We start from the raw sequence: 25,231 nt of genomic DNA, 5'->3' as shown, positions 1-25,231 counted from the left end.
CCACTATGGATAAAGAGAAAAACCTGTACCATAAGAACAGAACGCACATTATGTCAAACCTCTACAGTACATTTATAAAACATAATATAACACGCTATGAACAAAACCTTTAGGATGTGTCTTTGACAATAGTACAAGCCTAGAACTTAACAATGAACAAAAGCAATCCAACCACCTAGAAAAGATTAAAAAAAATAGTCCTGAACATTTAGATCAAATGGGGCATTAAAATTTCAATCACAAGTTTATTTAGAAAATAATCAGAAGAACTATATTGCCATAATGAGAACAATGTGTGAGGCCAAAGCCGTACTCAGGAAGAAAATTTATAGCCTTATATGTGCTGATTATAAAACACAAAAGAATAAAAACATACAAACCACAGATTGCACTGAAGAGATTAAGAGTCCCCAAATAAAGGTTAGTGAGCATTTATATTGCTGTCGTTCTTAATTTTTTTGGCTGCCTAGTATCTGAAGCTGCTTCCTATGTTAGGGAGATCCACCATGGTGTGGATCTTAGACCTCTAGAGCCTGGGCATAGCATCTAGCCTTAGCTAATGAGCCGCTGCCCCCTGGAACTCTGAATCCCGTGTGAGGGCCTGAATGAAGGAGGAGTAGCTAAGCCTTCATTCTGGTAACCACAGCCAGCATTCAGTGCCCAGGCCAGCACATCCCCACGAGCTGCCCCTGGACATACTGGGGATCTGACCACTGGGATTCCTCGTTCCTGCTCATTCCCCCATGTGGTACCCTATGCCTCCTGATATCCTTCTCCAATACCTTCTTTTCCAGCTCACATTAACCAGGACCAGTTTCTTTTGTTAAGAACTTCAACCTCCTGAGCAGAACAGAAGGAACCATGTATAAGAAAGAAATTAATGATAGAAAAAAAAAATCTATGGCAATACTGAGTAAACTGAAGAACTATTTTAAAAGACCAAGGAAACTGGCAAACCTTCTCATGAGTCTAATCATTGAAAAATGAAGGTCACACTTTTACAAAGGATCATGTACATGAAAGATTCTGAAGTTTCAAATGAGATATGATGCACAACTGTATACCTGATTAAATAAAGAGATAAATTACCAACATTCACTGGAGTGGGAAGCTTGAATATCTTATCAACCACGGAATAAATGACCAAAAGTTGTTTAAAAAAATGTTAAAAAACCAAAAAAAACCTCCCTTCCCAAAGGGCACAGAGCTGGATTGTTTTGGGGGTAAGTTCCTTCAGAGATGTGCTATTTAATCCATTCTCGGAGGTGGAGAAAGAAGGGAGATGACCATGTTCCAGGCAGTCCTGGACTAGCCCAGGACAAAGGAGACCCCAACTCTAGTCCCTGCACCCAGTTGCCCTCAGTGCGCAGTTCCCCTGGGGTGGAGCCTGCTGTTGAGCGGGATTCAGCCTGTTGTGTGGACAGGCCACCTTGCCATGCTATTCTTTTTTTTTTTTTTTTTAAGAGTTTATTTATTTATTCATTCGACAGAGATAGAGACAGCCAGCGAGACAGCCAGTGAGAGAGGGAACACAAGCAGGGGGAGTGGGAGAGGAAGAAGCAGGCTCATAGCGGAGGAGCCTGTTGTGGGGCTCGATTCCATAACGCCGGGATCACGCCCTGAGCCGAAAGCAGACGCTTAACCGCTGTGCCACCCAGGCGCCCCTTGCCATGCTATTCTGATCCAGCTAGCCCCACCCTCACACCTTCCAGTTACTTATCTATGGCTGGTGTCGGCCATCCGTAGGCCAATCAAGCCCACGGCACTCCCGGAAGCCATACCAATTAAATCTTGAGATGGCCACCTCTATTCCCTCCCCTCCGTTCACCTTCTCCCCTACCAGAGAAAGAACGCTTCTGCTCGCTGCTGTCCACACCCTCTAAGGGATAGTGAGGAAACACGTACAGGGAAGTTACTCACGAATCCTCACTGGGATGAAGTCAGGGACAAGGGAGTCCAGAGCTAATGGCAAAGGATTTTTTTTCCTGGAGAAACGCAGGACCCCCTGGACGCCAGGGAACAGCAGGCGTAAAGCAAAGCGTCCTGGGCAAACCACGGCTCTTGGTCATCCCAGACGGGACCTGAGGAGGGTCAGAAAAGAGGAACTTCTTTACCTTAGGGTGGAGCCTGGAGGAGGAAGATGTTTGCTTCGAGCAGTGTTTGCCCAGTGGCTAAGAGTGGGGTGGCAGGTCTCCGGAGCCCTGGGGAACTTTGGAGGCAGGGTTCTGCGCAGACGCTGACCTGGTGGGGGCAGTTCTGGCACAAGGAAGCACACGACGCTCCAGGCCCCCGGGCTGGGCCTCAGCTGTGCAAAATGACGCTCGATAACCTACGCAACTGGTAGGAATTACCGAGGGGGCGGGGTCCCGCGCGTGCTTCACAGCTCCTTGGAGACCCTTGCTTTTCATGTAGTTGACAGTGGGCTTCGCGAGCACCATATTTATCAGCAAATTACCCAATAAACTGCTGGCCCTCCAAGAAGGCCACAGTCATGTGGGCAGACTGCACCCACGGCAGCGTGCGGGGGAAAGAAGAAACAGCCTTGCTGCCCTCCTACCACAGGTTCCACCTCCGGTCCCATTTCTGTCCCCCGAGGCGGACTTGGGAGCGTCCCTGCCTGAGAAGGCACACCTACCCAAATTGCGCCTGAGGGAGGCGATGTTGCCCGCCAGCAAAAGCAGGTTTCGCACCAAGTCCCAGAAGCACGAGAGGTGCGCCTTCCCTCCCCAGCCGTGGCCATGCTACAGCCCCTGGCCCCCCGGAAGCCCTGCGTGGGCCTACCCGCCGGACCGGCCCTCCCCACGCCCAGCCCCCAGGCCCCGCTTCCCGGCCGCTCGGCCCCCGGGTCTCCACGCAACAATGAGGCGTGGGCGGCCCCGGCGGCCTCATTTGCATACCGCCGCGGCTCGGCCAATGGGCTGCGCAGGGGCTCTGGAACGCCGTGTTGCCATCTGCGTGCGCGCGTGTGTGCGAGTGTGACAGCGGCGGTGGCCGTGGCCCTGGCCGTGGGAGGCGGGCCCGGCGGAGCCCAGCCGCGCGGGGACCGGCCCCGGCGCCCGCTTTCCCAGCGCGTCGCGGCCGCGCGGCCCGGCGGAGCCCGGAGACCCCCGGCCCCGGGCCGGCACAGTCGCGATGTCGGTGGCGGGGCTGAAGAAGCAGTTCCACAAAGCCAGCCAGGTAGGGAGGCACGGGGGAGGTCGGGATGGGGTGGGGGAGGACCCGGGGGCCGCGGTCCCCCGAGGCTTAAGGCCTCTGGCGCCCCGAGGGGCCTCTCTTGGGGCTCTGAAGTGCAGCGAGGGCCGCTTGCTCCCTCCGCCGCCGCCCCCCTCAGCCCCCGGCCCGCGCTCTTCCCCGAGCGCTGTCACTCGAAAGGCTTCCGTGGGCCGGGAGCAGAGGTGGCGGGCCGCAGGGGCTCGCGCGCGGGAGAGGGGCGTGCGGAGGCCTGCGCGCTGCGCTCGGCGCCGCCCCCTTACTCGCTCTCGGCCGGAGACCCCGGGGCCGCCGGGCGCCTACCTGGAGGTTGGAAGTCCTCGGGGGCGCGTCTTGTAGCCTCGCGGCGGGTCCTGGGATGCCGGGCTCCGCGCGCGCCTGGAGGTGGACCCCACCGGACCGCGCCGGACCCCGGGCTGGGGCTCCCCATGGCGGTGCCTCGCCGGCGCGCCGTCCTGGCGGCGCCGGCCCGGTTTCTGCTTCTGGAGAGCGGCGGTCTGGCGCGGAGACGCCAGCAGACACGTAAACAAACAGTGTTAGACGCACCTCCACGCGCAGAGCGCGGCAGACAGCATGGTGGGGGCGTCCGGGAAAGCTTCCCGGAGGAGGGGACGCGTCGTTTGGGAATTACGTAGGAGCAGGGATTGTGGTTGGGGGGGTGGTGTGGGAGGGAAGGGGGAAGGGCGTTCTGAACGGAGGCAACAGGGAAACAGGAAAACAGGCAGGGAGGCATGAAATTGCTGTGTGTGCGTGAGTGTGTGTGTTGACGACAAGCAAATTTGTATTCCAAGATTGCAGTCTCTTCCGGCCATGGCAGAGCGCACACTGTAGAACGTATCCGACACCTGCAGCCCCGGTTCTGTTGCTCTGTCTCTCCCTACCCCCCAGTCCCCCAATTTGGCTCGCACCAAGGTGGACAGATTTCTTTCGGAGTCCACATTTATGAGATCTTAAGCCTGCTTCTGCCACAAATGGGAAAGCAGCTGAAATTAGAGAATTGTCTTCCTCTAGCCTCAGTCTCGGACTGAGGACACTGCTGTCCCCTCACTTACACCCCTTCTATGAAGAAACTGGGTGATGCCCAGATTCTGGTTGGGGACGCTGGGTGGACAGTGGTGCTATTCAGGTGAATAAGGAGTCCTGGAGGAGGGGCCAGCTGGGTGCACTCATCGCTGGCCCCGGGCCCTCTGAAGTGTCTGGGGCCATTCAGATGTCACTGGCCTCAGGGCAGGTGCACGCCCTGATCTGGGTCCCAGGGGGTGAGGCCAAGACTGGAACTACAGACTCTTGGAGATTTAAGCCCTAAATGGACATTAATAAATGTAAGCGCAGGAAAGTCAGAAAATGCACGATGAGCTAAATATAGACTCTCAGGAGCAGCCACATTTAGGGACAATGTTTAGCCCAGTCCTTGATAAGCAATGGCCATTCAATAAATATTTATTGAATAAAGGAAACTTTTGGGGTGATGGAGCAGAGGAAGGAAAGAACTGGTAGAATGCAGGAGAGAGGAGAGTGTCATGGAAACAGGGTGGGGGACCTTTAAAGGCAGGAACAGTGGGCAAGTGCTGCTGTGAGCTCAGAAGGAGAGCTCGCCCTCGCCTTGGGCAGCTAGGAGGCTGGGCAGTGCCGCGGTAATCCCTGGCTGTGCCTGTTGCACTGGCTTCCTGAGCACTGGCCAGGAACTGACCTTTTTTGAAGATTTTCATTTATTTGATATGAACTTAAAGGAGCACATCTCAGAGAAGACAGAGACATAAGTTCAAGGGTGATTCAAGTTGGTTTCTGACCACTAGCCAGGTGAATGGTTGAGGTCTTAGGAAGTTATTGGTATTGGAGAAGTGTCATGGTAGTGGTGAGGTCATTGAGTTTAACCGCCCGTGTTCAGTCCATTAATTCACAAAAGGGGAGTGGGTCTGATTTAGACCTTTGTTGCATGAGCTGAGATCTTTTGTGCATTTATTGGAATAGAAAGGAATCACAGATTTTCTCTGTGCTTTACAAACCACGTTTTGTGGTCAAAGTACCCAGTAGATACTAAGTTTTTATCTGTTCTAGAAGTCTAAGAAATCTTGCAATGGGACAGATTTGGTGGAGAAATTAGACTGGGTTTAATATAAGAGGGAGCATGAGAGTAAAAAATGCCAGACATTCTTCTCAGACAACATTTTAACAGCAGGTTTTAATTCACATAGAACCTTTCCAGGGCAGGGGAAAGACCGTCCCAGATGATGTCAGTGGCTTGATAATTCCCAGGATCCAAGCCTGGCTGTGCTCCTGACCAGCTCCGTGACCTTGGGAACGTGACTTAACCCATCTGAATCTTAGTTTTGTCTGTACCTTGGATTAGAGGATTCGGAAGCTATGTCTCTGTTCTAAAATTGATTGTAGTGATGCTTGCACAACTCTGAATATTCCAAAAACCATGGAATTCACCTTTATGGGTGAATTGTGTGGTCTGTGGATTATATCTCAGTATATACCTCCCAGTTCTGAAATTCTTAATTCAATTAAAGTATTTTGGAGAAAGATGATACAGTGGATCTTTTACAAATAAGGGAACTAGGACAATGGTGACTGGAGATGATTTTTCTCAACAATAGACAAGGTAACATAACTTATAACCTTCTGATAACTGGTTCTTCTTTCTTGGTACCTCACTTATCTCTGAGGGGGAAAAAATCCCTTTATTTTACAGAAAATGAAAAACTGTAATCCCCAGGGATTATTCCTCCTTTTGGCAGCAGGTGGAGACCAACAGGGAAGAGGGAGAAATAAAGTAAGAAAGCACAAGTGGAGTTGATCACAAAATTTAGTTAATTTAGTTAATTCTCTTCTTCAGCATTTGGGACTTAGAACCTAAGTGTCCCTAGTTCATAATTCCTTTTTTTTCCTCTTGAAAGGATTTTTAAATGTACCCTCCTACTGGAGGCAAGTTAGAGTAATTACATTAGGGTTACCACTCATTGGTTTGTATTGATTATGCTTAATAAGGCATAATTCATGGTGGTTTTCTTGACAATGGTTATTGTTGGCATAGGAAGCTCAGGCCACACCTGTATTTCTTCTGGCCTGAACACTGTGCAAATAGCCATATTCTTTCTCTCTGGACTCCTAGAAGACGCGTTCCCCATCCCAGGGAAGTCTAGGGAGCAGTTTATCTTTCCTCTTTTTCTTCTGTCTCCAGATTAACCATATAGTGGTGACCCTAGATGTTGGTGACACTTGTAGGCTTCGTGTTAAAACAGGTTTTTTTTTTTGGGGGGGGGGAGTAACTCCCCTACCCTCTTTTAATGCATTAACCAGAAAAAATGATGAGCGGTCATAAGGGGCCTAGACATTTTTCGTGTGACAACCAGCTGCCCATCTTGGCCATTTATGGGTAAACACTTCAGAGAAGGATAGTCTTTGTAAATTATGAGAATCTCTAGGGAGGCAATGAACGTCTCTTGTTTCACTGTCTCGTTAGAGAGAAAGATAAAAATGCACTTTGCAAAATCCATAGTGATTTATTTTTTTCTCTGAGATGCATCAGAAAATATATGACGCTAAAACATTCTTGCTCCTTTCCACATAGATGGCTTGATATATTCATATATAAATCTTTGTGTTTTTTTTTTTTAATTTTAAGTCAGGGTGCTAGACTAGATGTCCGAGCCACATAGATTTTGATTTTTACACAATATAATCCAAACATTTCTTACCCATGGTGACTTTTTTTTCTCTAAAGCAAATGTAATTTAGGGTATCATTTGCTTGGAATTTGATTTAAAGAAGGCATTTAAGCAGGGATTTTTTTTTTTTTTGCTATTTTTTTCAGATTATTTTTTCAGCTTTATTAACAAATTGAATGTAAATTAGGTTACCCAAAGTTAAGTGTGTGTGAGATCATGTGTATTTGGGGGAACTGTTACAAACAAAACTGCTGGTAAACAGGACTGATACACTACAGTATTTGGCTAAGAGGCGAATGGACTTCGGAGGAGCTACACCATCAAGATGTGGATACTTGGATTTTGCATTTCAATGGAAACCTGGGAAAGTGTTGAGTTGGGGGAAGGGTCTGGGGGAAGCCCTGGGGATGGGGTCAGGGAGGTACCTTCGCTATTGTGACTGTTCGAGTTCTGTGAAATGCCTTCCCAGGGAGCTCTTGCCTTGCAATTCCCAGGGTCACGTCCACATGTCGTCACCACAGCACCAGCAGCAGTGACTTTCCTGAGCCCGGGCGTTGCTCCTTCTGGCTTTCTTTCTAATCCACGGGAAGGTGGTGACGTTCCCCCTGGTGTGGATACGTCTTTCTCCCACAGCGATGCCACCAGGTGCTTTCTTTGCCTGCTCAGAGCTGCTGATCCAGGCCTGGTGACCTGGGTGCCGTACCAGGGCCATGTAGTTTCTTCTGGTGGGCCACTGTTCCGAGGCCTGGAGGGATCTGCCAGCTGAAGCGTGGGCGCCCGTCTGTCTGTCCTGGAGTAACAAGGATGCAGCACACCTGGCAGCCTCCCTCTGGGCTCCACACCCTGCCCTTCTTCTTCTCCGGGATGTTGCATTGTATGCACATACTCTCTTATGGCCTATCTTGAAAAAAGTTAGGGGAAAGCCCTTGCTTGGTCTGAGATCCCGCTTCACCCCACCCAGTTTTCTCTCTCCCCTTCCCAGCAAAATGTGTTGAGAACATTGTTGCCCCATCTCTACTTTCTCATCTCCTGTTCTCAGCCGGCTCCTGCTGGCTGTCCTCTCTAGCGCTCTGAGGCCTAGGTCTTGTGTGACCCCCTCACCCCCCAGTTGTCACATCTTGGGATCACTTCCCCACCTGACCCTCAGCAGCCTGTGACCGCAAGGACCATACTCTGCTCACAGCTCCTACACTGGCTTGGTTTTCCTCTTGCAGGCCTCCTTGATTGCTCTTTCTGACTTCCCCCTCCCCGAGACATCCTGGAGTGCCCCAGGGCTCTGCTTGGGCACCTCCCCTTTGTCTCAGCCTCCACCCTGCCAAGGAATCTTCTCCAGCCTCACGGATGTATAGACAATCCATACATTGATTCCTCTTTGAGTGGTATTTCCAGTCCTGGTGCTCCTCAATACAGACTCCTGACGAACTCATACGTCGCCTCTTCCCTTGGATATTTAAAAGGCTCTCAAATTGAAGATATCCAAAGTTGAACTCTGGATTTTCTCCATCCCAACTTGTTCTTCCGCAGGTCGTCTCTAGCTCAGTAGACCACACCGGCTCTGTGCTCAGGGGCTCAAGTAAAACAAAATGGAAACCAGGACTCATCTTTGATTTTTTTTTCTTTCCCTCATTGGAAAGGAAGTTCATCAGAGAGCCCTTCCTCTTGGTTCTGTTTTCAAAATAAACTGCTAATGCGCTCATCTCTCTCTTATCTCTGCTGCCACTCTGCTCCTGGCCCTGACCATGGCCTCTCATACTCTCCCACCCACTTCCCAGACCTTTATTCCTACGGGCAACAATCCGGTTACTCACAGTGGTCACGATGCTCTTTTTAAAATGAGTCTCAGACGGAATCATTCTTCTCCTAAGTCTTTAATTCTTCAGTGGCTTCCAGTGGCATTTAGAATAAAACCCAGACTTCCTCCTCCTCTGGCCTGTGAAACCACACATCGCTTGGCCTCCCCCTCCCTCCTCCTGCTGGGGATCAGACACACTGACCTCTCCGTTCCCTTGATGTGCTAAGGTCTTCTTATCTCGGGGCTTTTGTAGTAGCTGGTCCCTCGACCTGCCCTGCCTGGCCTCTTGATCTTTGCAAGGTGTCTCCTTGTCACTTAGATCACAGCACAGAATTCAGGGTGCCTCATCAGCAAAGTCTTCCCTCAACACCCAATTCAGATGGAGCTGTGCCCTCGCTATCACATTACCCAGGTGTTTTTGAAAACCACACCACAAATATTTTAATGTTTTGACAAGTGCATTCAGTGTCATTGGTTTCCTTTATAATCCCGTGTATTTTTTTTTAAAGATTTTATTTATTTATTTGACAGAGAGAGACAGCCAGCGAGAGAGGGAACAGAAGCAGGGGGAGTGGGAGAGGAAGAAGCAGGCTCCCAGTGGAAGAGCCCGATGTGGGGTTCGATCCGAGAACGCTGTGATCATGCCCTGAGCCGAAGGCAGACGCTTAAGGACTGAGCCACCCAGGCGCCCCATAATCCCGTGTATTTTTAAATTACACTTTGTTTTGAGATAGCTACAGATTCACAAGCAGTTGGGAGAAATAATACAGATCCCTGTACCCTTTACATGGTTTGTTTCCCCTGGTGGTAACATTTTGCAAATCTGTAGTTCATGATCACAACCAAGCCACTTAAAGTGATACAGTCAGGATACAGAACAGATGATGGCTACACCCACTTCCCTCCGGCCCCTACTCCCTCTTCAACCCCGGGCAACCATTAATTTGTCCTCCTCTCTTTAATTTTGTCATTTTGGAAGTGTTAAATAAGTGAAACTGTATGGTCTATAACCTTTTGGGATTGGGTTTTTAGCTCTGCATAATGCACAGTAGAGATTCATCTAGGTTGTGGTGTGTATCCTTAGTGTTACAAGGGGATGGACATCCTACAGTTGAACCACTTACTTGTGGAAGGACATGGGGATTGTTTCCAGGTTGGGGCTCTTACGAATATAGCTATTGTAAATATGTACAGGTTTTTATGTGTTTTTGCATTTTTCTGGGATAAATGCTCAGGAGTGCAATTGTTGGGTCTTATGGTAGTTAACATGTTCAGTATTTTAAGAAACTGTCTCAGTTTTCCAGAGTGGCTGCACATGGCACATTCCTACCAGTAACATGTGAGGGTTCCAGTCTTTCCACATCCTCCTCAGCATTTACTGTTACTGTTTTATTTTATTTTTAATTTCATTGTGGTTTTAATTTGTTTTTGTCTAATGGCTAACAACTTTTCCTGTGCTTATTAGCTTATTGGCTTTCTGTATCTCCTCTTAAGTGAAATGTCTGTTCATATCTTTAGCACATTTTTAATAGGATCTTTAAAATTGTTGTGAGTTCTTATATGTTCTGGATGCTAATCCTTTGTTGGACGTGTGGTTTGCAAGTGTTTTCTTCCAGTCTGTAGTTTCCTTTTATCCTCTTAACCTGGTCTTTCATAGAGCAAGAGTTTTTAATTTCAACGAAGTCCTGTTTGAGAATTTCTTCCTTTATGGATCATGCTTTTTGGTATCTAAGAACTCTGCCTAGCCCTGGATCCTGAGATTTTTCTTCTGCTTTTTTCTAAAAAGTTTTATATTTTACATTTAAGTCTATAATCTATTTTGAGTTAATTAAAAAAAAAGGCGTGAGACTTGGACCAGAGATCATTTTTTGCCCATAGATATCCACTGAACACTTGTTGAAAATCCACTGAATTGCTTTTGTACCATTGTCAAAATCATTTGGGCATATGCGTGTGGGCATATTCATGTCTCTCTGTTTTCTTCATTCATCTACGTGTATTTGTCCATTCCTTTGTCAGCATAATCCCATCTTGATCACTGTAGCTACATGGTAAGTCTTGAAATCAGATTGATTCTACCCATGCTAGTCTTCTTTTTAAAAATTGTTTTAAGCTATTCTAGTATTTTTGTCTCAATTTTAGAATCATCTTTCCTATGTCTACAGAAAAAACCTTTCTGACCTAGATAGCAGTTGCATCACACCTGTGTATCAGTTTGGGGAGCACTGACAGTTTTCCTATGCTGAGTCTTCTAGTCAGTGGACACAGCATGTCCCTCCATGTAATTTGCTCTTGGATTTCTTACATTGGCATTTTGTAGTTTTCAGAGCACAAGTCCTGTACATATTTTGCTAAATTTGCACCTAAGTATTTCATGTTCTTTTAAAGCAATTGTAAAAAGTATTATATTTTTAATATCCATATCTTCACTGTTAGTGTGTAAAAATATTATTGATTTTTGTGTATTATTGGTTTTTTTTTTTTTTAATTAAGATTCCCTGGGATTTTCTATGTAAACAGTCACGTCATCTGAAAATAGGACAGTTGTATTTCTTCCCTCCCAATCTTTATACCTTTTATTTCTTTTTCTTGCTTTATTACACTAGCTGCAACCTTCAGCATTATTTGATAACCGTGGTGAAAGTGGGATCCTTGCCTTGTTCCCCATCCGAGGGGAAACCATTCAGTCTTTCACTCTTAAGTGCAATAGTTAGTTGTAGGGTTTTTGCAGATATTCTTTATCACATTGGGGAAGTTCCCCTCTATTTCTATTTTTCTGAGTATTTTTTTTTTTATCATGAGTAGATGTTGAATCTTGTCAAATGCTTTTCTACATCAGTTGATACGATCTTGTAGTTTTTCATTAGTGTATTAATATGATGGACTACATCAGTTGATTTTGAGAATTGAACCAACTCTGCATCCGTGGACTAAAATGCACCTGGTCATTGTGTATATTTCTTTTTAAATATATAGAATAAGTTCATAGGAATACAAGAGTTTATTTGCTGATATTTTGTCATGTTTTTTTTTGTGTCTATATTCATGAGGGATATTGGAATTTTTGGTACTGTGTGGGTTTGTTTTGTTTTGTGTTTGTTTGTTTTTTTTTTAATTAAGTAGGCTCAATGCCCAACGTTGGGCATGAACTCATGACCCTGAGATCAAGAGTTGCATGCTGTAGTAACTGAGCCTGCCAAGCAATCCTGTCTGTGTAGTTTTGGTGTCAGGTAATACTGCCTTAATAAAATGAATTGGGTATTCTCTCTTATTCTGTTTTCTGGAGGAGATTGTGTAGAATTGGTGTTAATTGTTTTTTTGACATTTAGTAGAATTTTTTAGTGAAACCATCTGGGATTAGAAGTTTCTCACTTTGGGGATGCCTGGCTGGCCGAGTCAGTAAGCATGTGACTCTTGATCTCGGGGTTGTGAGTTTGAGTCCCATGTTGGGTGTAGAGATGAGTTAAAAATAAAATCATTAAAAAAAGTTTCTCATTCAGGAATTTTATTAGTTTGTGTTTTTCAAGGAATGGGTCTATTTCATTTAGGTTATCAATTTTATGTGTGGAGAGTTAGTCTTCCCTTATTATAATTTTGTGGTGTGCAGGGTCCATAGTAATGTCCCCCTTTTCATTCCTGATATTGGTAATTAGTGTCTTCTTCCTTTTACTTTGTCTTATTAGAGTTTTGTCAGTTTTATTGATCTTTTCAAACCAGGTCTTTGTTTCTGTTGTTTTTTGCTATTTTCAATTTCACTGATTTTTGCTCTTTATTTCCTTCCTCTGCTTGCTTTGCTTTATTTTGTTAATTATTTTATTTTTCTGTGTTCTTGAGGGACATCAGATCATTGATTTTGAGATTTTTCCTCTTTTCTAATGTATTCATTGTTGCTATGTATTTCCCTCTCAATACTGTGTTAGTTGTGTCTCACTGATTTTGATATGTTGTATTTTAATTTTCATTCAGTTCATTGTACTTTTTGATTTCCCTTAAGACTTTCCCTTTGATCCATTGATTATTTAGAATTGTGCATTTTAGTCCCTAAGTGCTTGGCATTTTTCCTGTTATGCTCCTGTTACTGATTTCTAATTTAATTCCATTGCCGTTAGAGAACACGCTCTGTGTGATTTCAATTTAAAAAAAATTGTTTAGGTTTATTTTCTGGCTCAGGGTATGGTCTGTCTTGGTATATGTTGTGTGGGTACTTGAAAGTAATGTGTATCTGCTCTAGTTGGGTGGAGTATTCTATAGGTATTGATTAGGCTAATAGTGTTGGATTCTTCCATATCCTTATTGATTTTTCTGTCAAGTACTATTAATTGTTGGGAGAAGACTTCATATATAGAACTAGATTTGTCTATTTCCTCTTTCACTGCTGTCAGTTTTTGTTTTGTATAATTTGCAGCTCTACTATTTGGTGCCTACACATTTAGGGTTGCTGTGTCTACTTGGTGGATTTACCCTTTTAAATCCGTTGTCGTTGTAGAATGTCCCTCTCTGTCTCTGGTAATATTCTTTGCCCTGAACTCTGTATATGATATTAATATAGCCAATTCTGCTTTCTTTTGATTAATGTTTGCATGATATAAATTTTTTATCCTTTTACTTTCAACCTGCCTATATTGCAATATTTGAATTAAGTTTCTTATAGATGGCATATAGTTAAGCCATGCTTTTTAATCCAATCTGCCAGTCTTTAATTGGTGTATTTAGACCACTTACATTTAATATAATTATTTATATGTTAGGGCTAAAGGATACTAATTTTTTTTCTGTTTTATTTCTTATCTTTCCCCCGTGTTTTCCTGTGTGAATATCCACATATAAGTTTTGACTCCCCTAAAACTTAATTACTAGTAGATTGCTGTTGACCAAAAGCCTTACCAATCACATAGTAGATTAACACATATTTTGTATGTTAAATGTGTTATACACTGTCATTTTACAGTAACATAAGCTAGAGAAAAGAAAGTGTTATTAAGGAAATCATAAGGAAGGGAAAATACGTTTATAGTGTTGTATGTGTATTTGTTGAAAAAAATGTGTATGGGTGGAAGAGAGGGATGCAGGGTGGCAACAGTGTGGCCCCAAGATGCTGATCTTGTGTGGCCTGGTGGCCTCAGCTCAGCAGTAGCAGCCCCTGGGCAGCAACATAGACCTGGAGGTGCAGTACACCTGCCGCATCTGCCTGGAGGTGTACCACTGGCCCGGGACCATTGGCAGCTGCAGGCACACCTGAATGGGCAGGCCTGGGGAAGATGGTATGGCTGGGGGGCGGGGTCTGCATCTGGTGGGGAGGAGCTGAGGTCTGTGGCTCCCCTGGTGCAGCTCTGGAGCCTGGGTGTGTGAAGAGCTTGGGTGGTGAGGGAGCCAGGGAGCCCCCTAGACCCAGTTACCCCCTCAGTATACTAGGTGACGTGCAGCCATGTCTGGTTTTGGATCTACAGGAGAGCTGCTGACTGCCTCCAGCCCACACTTAGAGCAGCAGGCCGGACCTCTGCACCTGTCTCCTTTGATTAGGTCCCATGGAAAGATGGATGGACAGTTGTAAATAAACATTTTGTGGCTTTTGCTGTCAACTCTTAAAAAAAAAAAAGTATACAGGTGGACCCCTGCAATTCAGACCCGTGTTGTTCAAGGGTCAATTTCATAGTGTTTTTGAGTCTATCTCTTTGTATAGCATTTTCAGTGGCTGCTCTAGGTATCACATTCTGTCTACATAATTTATCACAGTCTACTGGTATTATCATTCTAGCAGTCGTAGTGAAATGTAGACTTATCTCCCAAATGTCCCATTATCCTCCTCCATTTATAATATAATTGTGTTTAATATTTACTCTGTGTTGAATATTTCCTCTGCATATGTTTGGAAATTCATCAGTGTCTTATGATATCGATTTATGCCTCATCACTTAATCATCAGTGATTCTGCTTTTGTCATCAAGCATGATTTAGAAAACTCAAGAGGAGGAGTCTATACTAACTACCATATATTTTTGCTTGCTATGTTCTTCCCTCCTTCCTGCTGTTCCAGGGTTACTTCTTTCATCATTTCCTTTCTATTTTGAGAAATGCCTCTAGCTGTTCTTTTAGGATAGGTCTGCTGGCAATAAGTTCTCTTAGTTTTTATTCATCTGAGAATATCTTGATTTTCCCCTTCAGTCCTGGTTATAGGATTCCAGGTTGACCGCAATTTTCTTTCAGCACTGAATATCGTGCCACTTTCTTCCAACGTCTGTGATTTCTGATGAGAAATCTATAATTTGGATGGTGTTTTCCTCTATATGTTAGGTATCGTTTCTTTCTCAGTGCTTTTAAGATTCTTTCTCTTTGGTTTTTAGAAGTTTGACCATGTTGTTTTGATGTGGGTTTCTTTTGTTTTATCCTGCTTGGAGTTCAGTTAGCTTCTTCAATCTGTAGGTTTATGTCTTTTGCCAAATTTGGAAGTTTTCAGCCTTCTTTCTCTCTTAGTTTTTTAAAAGATTTATTTATTTATTAGGAATAGAGAGAACGAACGTGGTGGGGAGGTGCAGAGGGAGAGGGAGACAGAAAATCTCAAGCAGACTCCCCACTGAGTATGGGTCCTGACACAGGGCTCAATTCCATGACCCTGAGATCACAACCTGAGCCAAAACCAAGAGACAGATGCTTAACCTACTGCACCACCCAGGCGCCCCATCAGCCCTTATTTCTTCTAGTGTGGTGTGTTTTATTTGTTTGTTTTTGTTTGTTTTCGGGGTTTTTTGCCCCGCCCTCTTTCCTCTCCTTTTAGGATCCTGATGACATGAATGTTAGCTCTTTTGTTACAGTCCCACATGTCCCTGAGCTCTATTCTTTTTTTCCCCCTAGTTTATTTCCTCTCTGTTGTTCAGATTGGGTAATTTCTGTTGTTCTACCTTCCAGGTCACTGATTGTTTTCTCCTGTGTTCTGTGATTGAGTTGAAGGTTGAATCTTTTCATTTCAGTTATTGTATTTTTCAGTTCTACAATTTCTATTGTAGATTTCTATTCTATTTTTCTTTATATTGTCTGTTTCTTTGCTGAAACTTTCTATTTCTTTGCTGAGACTTCCTATTTTTTCATTAGTTTTGAGCATTGTCATAATTGCTTGTCAGCTCATTTAAAATCTGTCAGATAATTTTGCTTGTTCTGTCATCTTGGTGTTGACATCTCTTGGTTGTCTTTTCTCATTCAGTTTGAAATCTTCCTGGTGCTTGGCATGATGGTGATTTTTAAATTGAAACCTGGGCATTGTAAATAATATTTTATAAGACTAGATCTTTATTCATTTATGTATTTATTTGGAGATATTGTGGGCACAGGGGGAGGGACAGTGGGAGAGGGAGAGGGAGAATCCTAACCTCCACACCCAGTGTGGAGCTTGATGCAGAACTCGAACTCATAACCCTGAGATCATTATCTGAGCCAAAATCAAGAGTCGGACACTCAACCGAGCCACCCAGGTGCCCCAAGACTAGATCTCATTTAAATTGCCTGTTTTTACTGGCTTTCTCTCTCACTGCTGTGGCAGGGACAGATGGTGGCACTGCCTTTACTTCCAAGTGGGGGTGGATGCCCTGTTTCCCCACTCAGAGTCTTGGTACTCAGAGTGGGAGTTCTGGCTCCCCACTGGGCCTTCACTGATAGCTTTCTGGGACAGGTAGAACAGCCTTGCTACTGCTCCCCAAGTGGCCTCAGCCAACACCACAAGAGTGGATGGCCTTATTACCACCGGGCAGTGGTGAAAGTCCTGACTCTCTACTAGGCCTCCCAGCAAAGACGGGTGGGGCATCTCATTGTCCCTTGTGGAAGTGGAAGCCGAGGCTTCCTCCATAGTCTCTGCTTACCTTAAAGGTGAGGGCAAGGTGAAAGTTGTTACTCCCTGGTGGAGATGAAAGTCCCGGCTCCCTACTTGGTCTTGTTTGGCGTGACTCCAGGGTAAGGAGGCGGGGGTGAGGGTTGGGTCACCTCATTATAGCCTGGGAAAGGTGGAAGTCTAGGTTTTGCACTCATCCTTTGTTGGTGTGGGTGGGGTTGGGGCCACAGTTTTTTTTCTGTAGTGTTTGGAGTAGAGCTGTAGTAGAATGGTTATTCTCTAAACATTTTCTGTCTTGCTAGTCTGTCCCTTGCCTGGTTTTGGCTAGAGAGAGTGATGGGTCTTTACTGGGACATTTCTCCCCTTGCACCTGTTAGTATTTCTGGGTTGCTGGCTTCTTTAGCTCCAACTCTTGGGTATATAGGGAAAAAAGAAAGTGCAGGAAACTCACCCCTGTGTCATTTCTTGGGTCCTGAGATTTCTAGCTAATATACCTTCTTCTTTCCACCTTTCAGGATCTTATCTTTATATTATATATAGTGTCCAGAGTTTTTAGTTCCAGTTAGTGGGAGAAATAGGAAAAACTGTATCTATTCCATCTTCCTTAAAACAGAAGTGGTCTGTGGTACCCAATTAAAATCCCTGCTTAGCAGATATAACTGTCTGTTAATTTCTTGTCCTGTTTATCCCTTATGGCCTCCTAAACCTTTTTAACACCACCTGGCATATAGTGGGTGCTCAGTAACTATCTGCTAATGTTGAATAAGCATTTAGCACCCGGCAAGGATGGTGAATTGCAACCTGGATGGTCTCCTTCTGTTTAACTCCAACCTATGGTTTGTTTAGATTCTCTTGACTTGTGGGAGGGATGTTCAAAATCTACATTTTATCCACAGTGTCCTACTTTTAAAATATTGGTCATTCATTTAGAATTTTAGAAAGCTATGCGGGTCAAAAGAAAGCCACGGGTGATGAATTAATATACTCCACTGCCAAATGGTTGGCAACTTTTGCTTAAAGGTCTTAGACTAGCGTGTATGGCTTGAATGGTTCATCTGCAGGTCAGCTTTTGTTCTCGGGTTTGAAGAGTAGAAGGATGATTCCTGGTTGCCCATGGTGTTGCCAGTACTTGCTTAGGAGCTAAACATGGCTTCTGACAAGACAGCTCTTGGCTTCTTGTCTGGGGATGTTCCTGGAAACTTTGTTGGAAGGCACACTGGGTGGAGCAGCGCTGAGCATGCGCTACCGTGGTAGGCTCTGCAAAGGAGCTTGGCTGGCACGATGCGGGAGCTGTGGAATGATCAGGTGTTAGGGCAGGGAGCTGTCAAGTCATGATACAAATCGACAGCGCCGAGTGGGCAGAGATGCAGAAGGCAGGCTTTGAAATGAGTGGGCAGCCTCACACGACTGTGCAAACGCTGGCGAGAAATGAGGTGGAGCCAGTGCTTTGCTCGTAGTGACCTATTTAGGAATATTTTGAGAAGAGGAGGCAAGAATAGGTTCTAGAATATTCTAAGGCAGATAAAACCTCTTCTTTGGTGCTCTGGTCGCGTCCTAAGTCAAAGTCCTGGGTCTTAAAACAGACGTTAATTTTTTTATAACTCATAAAATTTGTTTTAAATAAGTTAACCAAAAACCTTGAATTTTATCCACACTGGGTTCCTGCTATTCAGAGTGATGTCTTAGACCAGGTGCTTTTTTCCAAGAAAAAAATGGTTGTTGGCTAAAGCACATGGTCATGTCTCTTTAAGGGTTAATTTCTGAATGTGAGGGGATGACACCTGGACCAAGAGTGATGTACAGTTAACATCTAATGAAGAAATTTCAGACTGTAAATGGCATATAAAATCCCGTGGTTTGGCCATAGATCACTAGGGTTTAGGCCCTTGGAAGCTCAAAAGCCAAGAATTCACTTCTTTTATTTCTCTTGCTTTTCAGCAGTGGAGTCCTGTACTGGGGACAGTAGATGGAGGCCCAGCTTTATTTTGAAGTAGCGGTAGGGGGAGTGGGTGCAACTGGGGAGAATAAAGGAATTTCTCTTTTCTTGTCTTTTTCCCCCCTTTGGGTTGGTGTTGTTAAATCAAGTATATATACATATATATATATTTTTTGATGTAATGTTCCATGAGTCATTGTTTGCATATAACACCCAGTGCTCCATGCAATGTGTGCCCTCCTTAATACCCATCACCGGACTAGCCCATCCCCCCCCCCCCCCCCCAGCGAAACCCTCAGTTTGTTTCCCAGAGTCCATAGTCTCTCGTGGCTCATTCCCCCTTCCTCATGATCTCGGGGTCCTGGGGTGGAGGTCCGCTTCGGGCTCCCTGCTCAGTGGGGAGTCTGCCTGTTCTTCTCTGTCTGCCTCTCCTCCCAGCTCATTCTCGCTCTTGCTTTTTCCCTCAAATAATAAAAAAAACAAAACCAAAAACGAATGAGAAAAGATGAACAGCCCATGAAAAGCGCCTGGACCTCCTTCCTCCCTGGGGTCTCATCGGTGTCCCAGAGAGGTGAAGGTGTATTCTCAAGTTCACAGAGCTTTCTCATCTTCCAGAGAGGGCTTGAACCCAGCTATTAGGAAGGCCTCTGTGTGTGTTGCTTTTTCCCGTAAAATGAACGTGATTTCTCAAGAATGAATGAATTAGTGCACAGGCTGATAAACACATTCTTCTGTGGGGTAGGGAGAAAATGTTTGCAGTATTTTTGTATGCTGCCGTAATTTTTTTAAAAAAATGGGTAAAGTGAAAAATTAAATCCAATTTGAATCTGTGTATTTAAATGCATTTTATTGTTTCTGTAGCACGTTTTCCAGCAACTACGTAAGGAGCAGGGGGGGCATATTCCGTGAGTGTTCGATACAACAGGGAGTGAGTGACCCGCTGCTTCGGCTGTTGGCCGTTCTTCCCCACGTATCGGCACATGCCTGGGAAGTGTGTTATATGTATGTTTTCTTTGCTGCCTTTTTCTTCTTGTTCCTTGGCTGTTCCTGGCTTGAAGGTGGCATCCATCAACCCCTCGTCCACCCTGACCACACACACACACAATGATTATAGACCAGGAGACCACGCCATCCGTCTCTCCTGGAATCTACTGTATTTTCTGCTTCATGACTATTTTTATGTCTTCTCTTTTGTACTGTTCCCAGCCTCGGGGACATCCAGTCACTAGTCCTGTGTAGATTCCACCTCCTAGATATTCCTACCATCCCCGCCTCCTCTCCATCCCCACCACATCCCCCTGCTTCACAGGGAGTAGGACCCTAGCCTGCCCCTTCCAGGGCTCCCCCAGGGGTCCCCAGAACCATCGGGTAGATGCTCAGTTCCTTAACTTGGTGTGGCATGACCTTTCCTGCGGTCCTAGCCTCTTCTCATAGCCTTCCACCTCCACTCTCCAGCAGCCTTTGGCTCATTCACTGAAGCCCAATGTCTGGAAGATTCCACTGCCATCTTGGGAGCCTGCAGAACTCCAGTTCACCCGGCTTTGGTGGATTCTTCCTTTTTCTTCCAAAGCCCTTGCTTGCCCTTACAACTCCCTGGGCCCTGATGTACCCACGTCGATAATGTTATGTTTATTGTGTGGCCATTATTTTGGTTACTTCTTGGGCCTTCCTACTTGATATTGTAAACTGTTCTCACACAGAATTGTTCAGAAATGCTTGTTGAGTGAATAAATGATTGTTTATGGTGCATTCTTTCTTCACGAGTTTGAGCTCACAATTTTACAGAAATCTGAGGTTTCTAGATGCCCAATAGCTGGGTAACTGAGGTCCTGTACCAAAATTAAAATGTCCTTTCATTGTATTAGTTTTGTGTTAAACATCTATGTCTATTTGTCTGGAGTTTCGGCTTTTACAACTGAGGAGTCAGGATTTCTGAAAATCTTACCTTCATATCCAGGAAAAATGTTTTGCAGTTAACCCATCAGTAATCCCATGAGTATTATCAGATAAGACTAATACTAAATAGCTTTATTTTGCAGACATGCTGGGTGCTGGGCAAAGTATTTTTAGAGACAGGATCTCATTTCATCCTCATGATAACTCTATCAAGAAGGTACTTTTTTATCCCCCTTTTACAGAGGAAGGAACTAAGGCTGGGCAAGGTTAAATAAAACTTGTTCAAGGCTATGCAGCTGGACCGTGGTCCTGTGAGCCCTCAGAGAGAGGCCTGCATGATTCCAAGACTGTACAGTACGGTCCTTGTCACCATCGTGCGAAATAAATCCATTGCTGTCCTTCACCCTCCTCCTCTTGATTTCTAATATTTGTGTAAATTCAAGGTGGTGTCTTCATCATTCGTTTGAAACAGATGTCATATATGTAGACTCTATATTTTCTAGAAGCTTTAACCTAGGGGTTGGCAAACTGTGGCCTATGGGTTCCATATAGCCCATCACTTGTTATTTTGTACAGCCTGTGAGCTAAGAATGATTTTTGCATTTTTGGAATGGCGGAAGAAAATAAAAAGCCACATGATATTTGGTGGCACATGGTAATTACATACAGTTCAGATTTCAGTGTCCATTAATAAAGTTTTATTGGCACACAGCCACACTCACTTGTATATGGGTTGTCTATGGCCATTTTCTCCCTGTAACGGCAGAGCTGAATCTTTGTGACCAGTGACAGCCTGGAGCACAAAGCCTGAATTATCACTGGGTGGCCCTTTACAGAAAGAGTTTGCCAACCTTGGCTCTCAACTCTAAGTCTGGGGAATTTATGTATGCTGGGATGCACATTTCCGAAGACCCAGACAGAACACTGAAAACATTTTGTCCGCATCTGCGATTGGGCCGTGCATGGCTTGGAGGATCTCCAATCACTTAACAGTTCTGATTCATCCTGGTGACCTGGGAAAGGGTCCGCTCTGGAAGTACATTCTTACTGTGTAATTTAGGAGATTCATGTCCCCCAAAGTCACCTGTGCTGATGCCTCCCCAAAGCTGAGAGCGCTGGAGGAGAATGACCATGACATACTTGGATGGGGAACTGGGGAACTCAAGAAGTGTTTTCTGGTTACAGGTGGTTGGACGTTTTGCCGTGTGCCTCATTGTAATTCCTCACCAGGGAAACAGTGCCCGCTCCCCTGGTCAGGTTCATTCCACTGCCATCATTGCCTTCTTGTTGTAATTATTCCGACTTTCTTCTGCATTCTCCTTTGTTTCATTTTGTAAGAGTCCCAGTTTGCTTTGCTTGCCAGTTTTCTACTTACTTTTCCCAGGCTCAAAAATGATTCTTGAGGGTGATGTCATTTCCATGTTTATCTTTTTTCCCTAGCGTGACTTTGATTAAATATGTGTATTTTAATTTGTGAGCCGTGTTCTAAGGGAGTTGATCATTGCATCCCCTTGCAAGGAACACGGCCAGTCTTCGCCTCAGTTAACCTGAGTTGCTTTGTACGATAACAATGGAATGTTTTGGCTTCTGTTGCAGCCAGAGTGGATCATGTATGTTCTATAGGCTTTTCAGAAACTTCATGCAGAAATTATGTGAACCAGATGGTACCCTTTCGAGTTGCCAGACATGCATATTTTAAAGAAATATGGTGTATTTATTCTCCTTGGGAGATGTAGAGGGGTTCTTTGGGAATAGAAGTCAGCGGAAATTGCTGTCATTGAAAAAATTTTTGGAGCTTGTCATCAAAACGAGGAGTGTAATATCAGAAGGCCAGCACAGATCGTCAAGAAACAAATATTATTGGATTTATTTAATTGACTTCTCTGAGAACAAAAGCCCCATAGACTTAGGTAAAAGAGGGTATTTGATATAATCCATGATATGTTTTTTTCTTTGATAAGGCTGCTGATATGCTCACTTAGATCTCTTAGGGGCTTTTGGGGCTGTGAAAGTAGGGGGTAGGAGGTGAGGAGACTGCGTGAGCCCAGAGGATGAATGGGGAGGGAGGGCCAGGGCATTTAACCAAAAGCTAATGGGATGGGGTCAGGTCACTCTGAGAAGACGAGACTTGGGAGAATTTGCAGGTTTTGGAAGGGGTAGCACCTGTTGGAGGACCGCTGTTGGTTTCCCTAGGAGCGGCCAGGAGAGGTAGGTCAGCCATAGCTCCCCGTAAGCACTGACTCTGAGCAGGGACTGCAGAGGGGGCGGCCGCAGCCCTGTGCACATAATACAGAGAGCACAGTGGAGCCCAGGAGGCCCTGCGGGCGAGGGAGAGCAGAGCCTGCCAGGCTCTCTGCACCTGCGCCTGCTGGGGAAATGTTTCCTGGTGCCTCAGTCTTCTTGCCTGTAAAATGGAGGTAATACTTCGTAGAGCTGACATGTGTGTGAAGCTTACACCATATCTGGCATAGTTCTAACTTGTAGGTTGTGGTGAGGGCGAGAAATGATGTTATCTGAAGTGCTTTGCACGTAATACGTGGTTCGGTAGGTGGTGATTTTATTATAATGATCATTTGGCAGGGACTTATATAACCTCTTGGTAAAAAGTTGGGGTTCAGAGTCAGGGAGACCCGATGGGAGTTCCAGCTCAGAGCTGTTTGACCTTAGACAAGTCACTTCCCTTCCATAAGTGTCCGTCTCCTGCTCTGTACCATGGGGCGAGTCACCGCTTGGACAGGGTGGGCTCACGTAGCGGATTAGATGGCCTAGTGCATGAGAAGTGATGAGCACTGAGCTCGGCACATGATAACCATGCCCTTATGCGGGCTGCTTGCCTGGGCCAGAAAATCAAACCCTGCTCCTTCAAGCAAATTTGGCCAGGCTTCACCCTCACCCTTGATCTCCCTGAGAACCCTCTTCTGGGTCCTTGGGAGCTGAAGGCCTCCTCGGGGAACAACTTCAGTCTGTCGGCTCCTCTCCACCCCTCCATGATACCACATGTTTCCGTACAGTGCATGTGAAGTACTGAACCGTTGATGTAAGGGCCAGGTGCGTATTTGCAGGATCCTTCAAAGGAGAGCACGTTTGGGATGGACACTGAAGGAACATTCCCTGTTGCTTCATTTAAACTGTAGGTAGTATAGCCTGATGGGTAGAGTGTTTGGGGGTGGGGTCATATAGCTGGACTGTGTATATTGTTTTCTTGGTTTGGGGGTCCCCATAGGCAGACCTTGAGACAGAAGTTTCTGGAGAGGTAGTTTTTTGGGGGTTGTTCTTGGTTTCGAGGTGATCCCAGGAGAACCAGTGGGTGAGTGGGGAAGAGGGACAGGGAGGAGAAGGAAGCCAGTAAAGGGGAAGCTGCCAAGTTAGTGACCTCTGAGGGCACCTGGGGCTCAGTTGTGCTGGGGAGGGAACCCCAGGGGCAGGGTGGAAGCCGCCTGAGAGTTAGCAAGCCAGAGGCAGGAGGCTCCGGGCATAATCGCCCAGCTGTCCTGGCACCTCGGCTGAGGGCTGCTCGGAGGAGCATTGGCTCTCGGGCACTGCCTGTTTGCCCGCCGCCGGGGCTGATGTTCATGCAGCTGGGAAAACAGACAGACACAGCCCAGCCTACAAGGGGCAGGGGCTTGCAGTAAACAGTCTTGAGCGTCTAGAGGTGAGTCCCAGGACCGCAGGGCGGGCACTCGTCCCGTCCGCTCTCTGCCTGCAGTGTAGAATGTTGCCTCTGCTGCCTGCTCTGTGATCGTGGGGGTGCCATGTATCGTGCCGTAGTTTCTCCATCTGTAAAACGGAGGTAATGACAGTACCTCTTTCCTAGACTCATGATGAGATTTAATTGAATGGATAGGTTTAAGGCGCTTGGCAGAATCTTTGCCATGTGGTCATTGCTAACTAAATGCTAGCTTTTATTATTATATGAGTAGTCTTCGAGTTCCTTCAGGACCTTTATTGGTGTGGTTAAGTTGACCGTGCTCATTGTGATGTCAGATCAAAATCCTTTGAATGGAAATTAATTTTTAGCTGTTTATCTAAACATCTAAATCATTTCTCCAATTTTTATTTTAAAACTATAACAATGCAAATGAAAAAATTCACGGTAAAAAAAAATCCCCTTTAATCCTACAACCCTTATGCTATTATTTTTATCTTTCTGTGTCTTTGGAGTCTGTCAATATAAATTCATATATTGACACTATTTTTTTAAAAAGATTTTTCTTTGTTAGAGAGAGAGACAGCCAGCGAGAGAGGGAACACAAGCAGGGGGAGTGGGAAAGGAAGAAGCAGGCTCCCAGCGGAGGAGCCTGATGCGGGGCTCGGTCCCAGAACGCTGGGATCACACCCTGAGCCGAAGGCAGACGCTTAATGACTGAGCCACCCAGGCGCCCCCACATATTGACAGTATTTACTTATTTTTTTTAGAGAGGGAGGGAGAGAGGGATGAGGAAGGGCAGAAGGGAGGGAGAGAGAGGGCTCCATGCCCAGCCAGAGCCCGACGCAGGACTCGATCTCATGACCCTGAGATCATGACCTGAGCTGAAATCAAGAGTTGGATGCTTAACCAACTGAGCCACCCAGGCGCCCCATACATTGTTATGATTAATGCAACTCCATTTTTATCGCTATTTGATCTAATAATAAAATAATAGTTGTGTGCCAGGCATACTTGACAGGCTTTATCTCCTATAATTCTAATAACAACTCTATAAAGAAGATGTTACTGTCCCTGTTTGACAGATGGGAAAACTGAGGCACACAGAGATTGTGCAGCTTTTTTCAAAGCACACAGCCCTTGTGGGGCCTCTCATGATGGGTGAGATGGAATCCACATTAGAAATGCATGTTCAGGGGCGCCTGGGTGGCTCAGTCGGTTACGTGGCTGCCTTCAGCTCAGGTCATGATCCCAGGATTCA

At 45.5% G+C, this 25,231-nt stretch overlaps 1 protein-coding gene across 2 annotated transcripts in view; it reads left to right on the top strand.

Annotated features, from left to right (window-relative positions):
• The first annotated feature begins 2,987 nt into the window (after nt 1-2,987).
• SH3GL3 (SH3 domain containing GRB2 like 3, endophilin A3) overlaps nt 2,988-25,231 on the top strand; it is a 134,222-nt gene continuing 111,978 nt past the window's right edge. Inside the window, exon 1 of one of the 2 annotated variants that reach the window (XM_087856589.1) lies at nt 2,988-3,177. In XM_087856589.1, coding sequence (XP_087712715.1) covers nt 3,133-3,177 — 45 coding nt within the window. In that variant the 5' untranslated portion in view covers nt 2,988-3,132. The remainder of the gene's footprint in view (nt 3,178-25,231) is intronic. The other variant, XM_045813147.2, reaches the window with a different exon arrangement.

This window comes from Ursus americanus, chromosome 28 (assembly GCF_024610735.1).
Source record: "Ursus americanus isolate L20-20 chromosome 28, mUrsAme1.1.p, whole genome shotgun sequence".
NCBI lineage: Eukaryota > Metazoa > Chordata > Mammalia > Carnivora > Ursidae > Ursus > Ursus americanus.
This window is presented reverse-complemented; position numbering and strand designations above follow the sequence as displayed.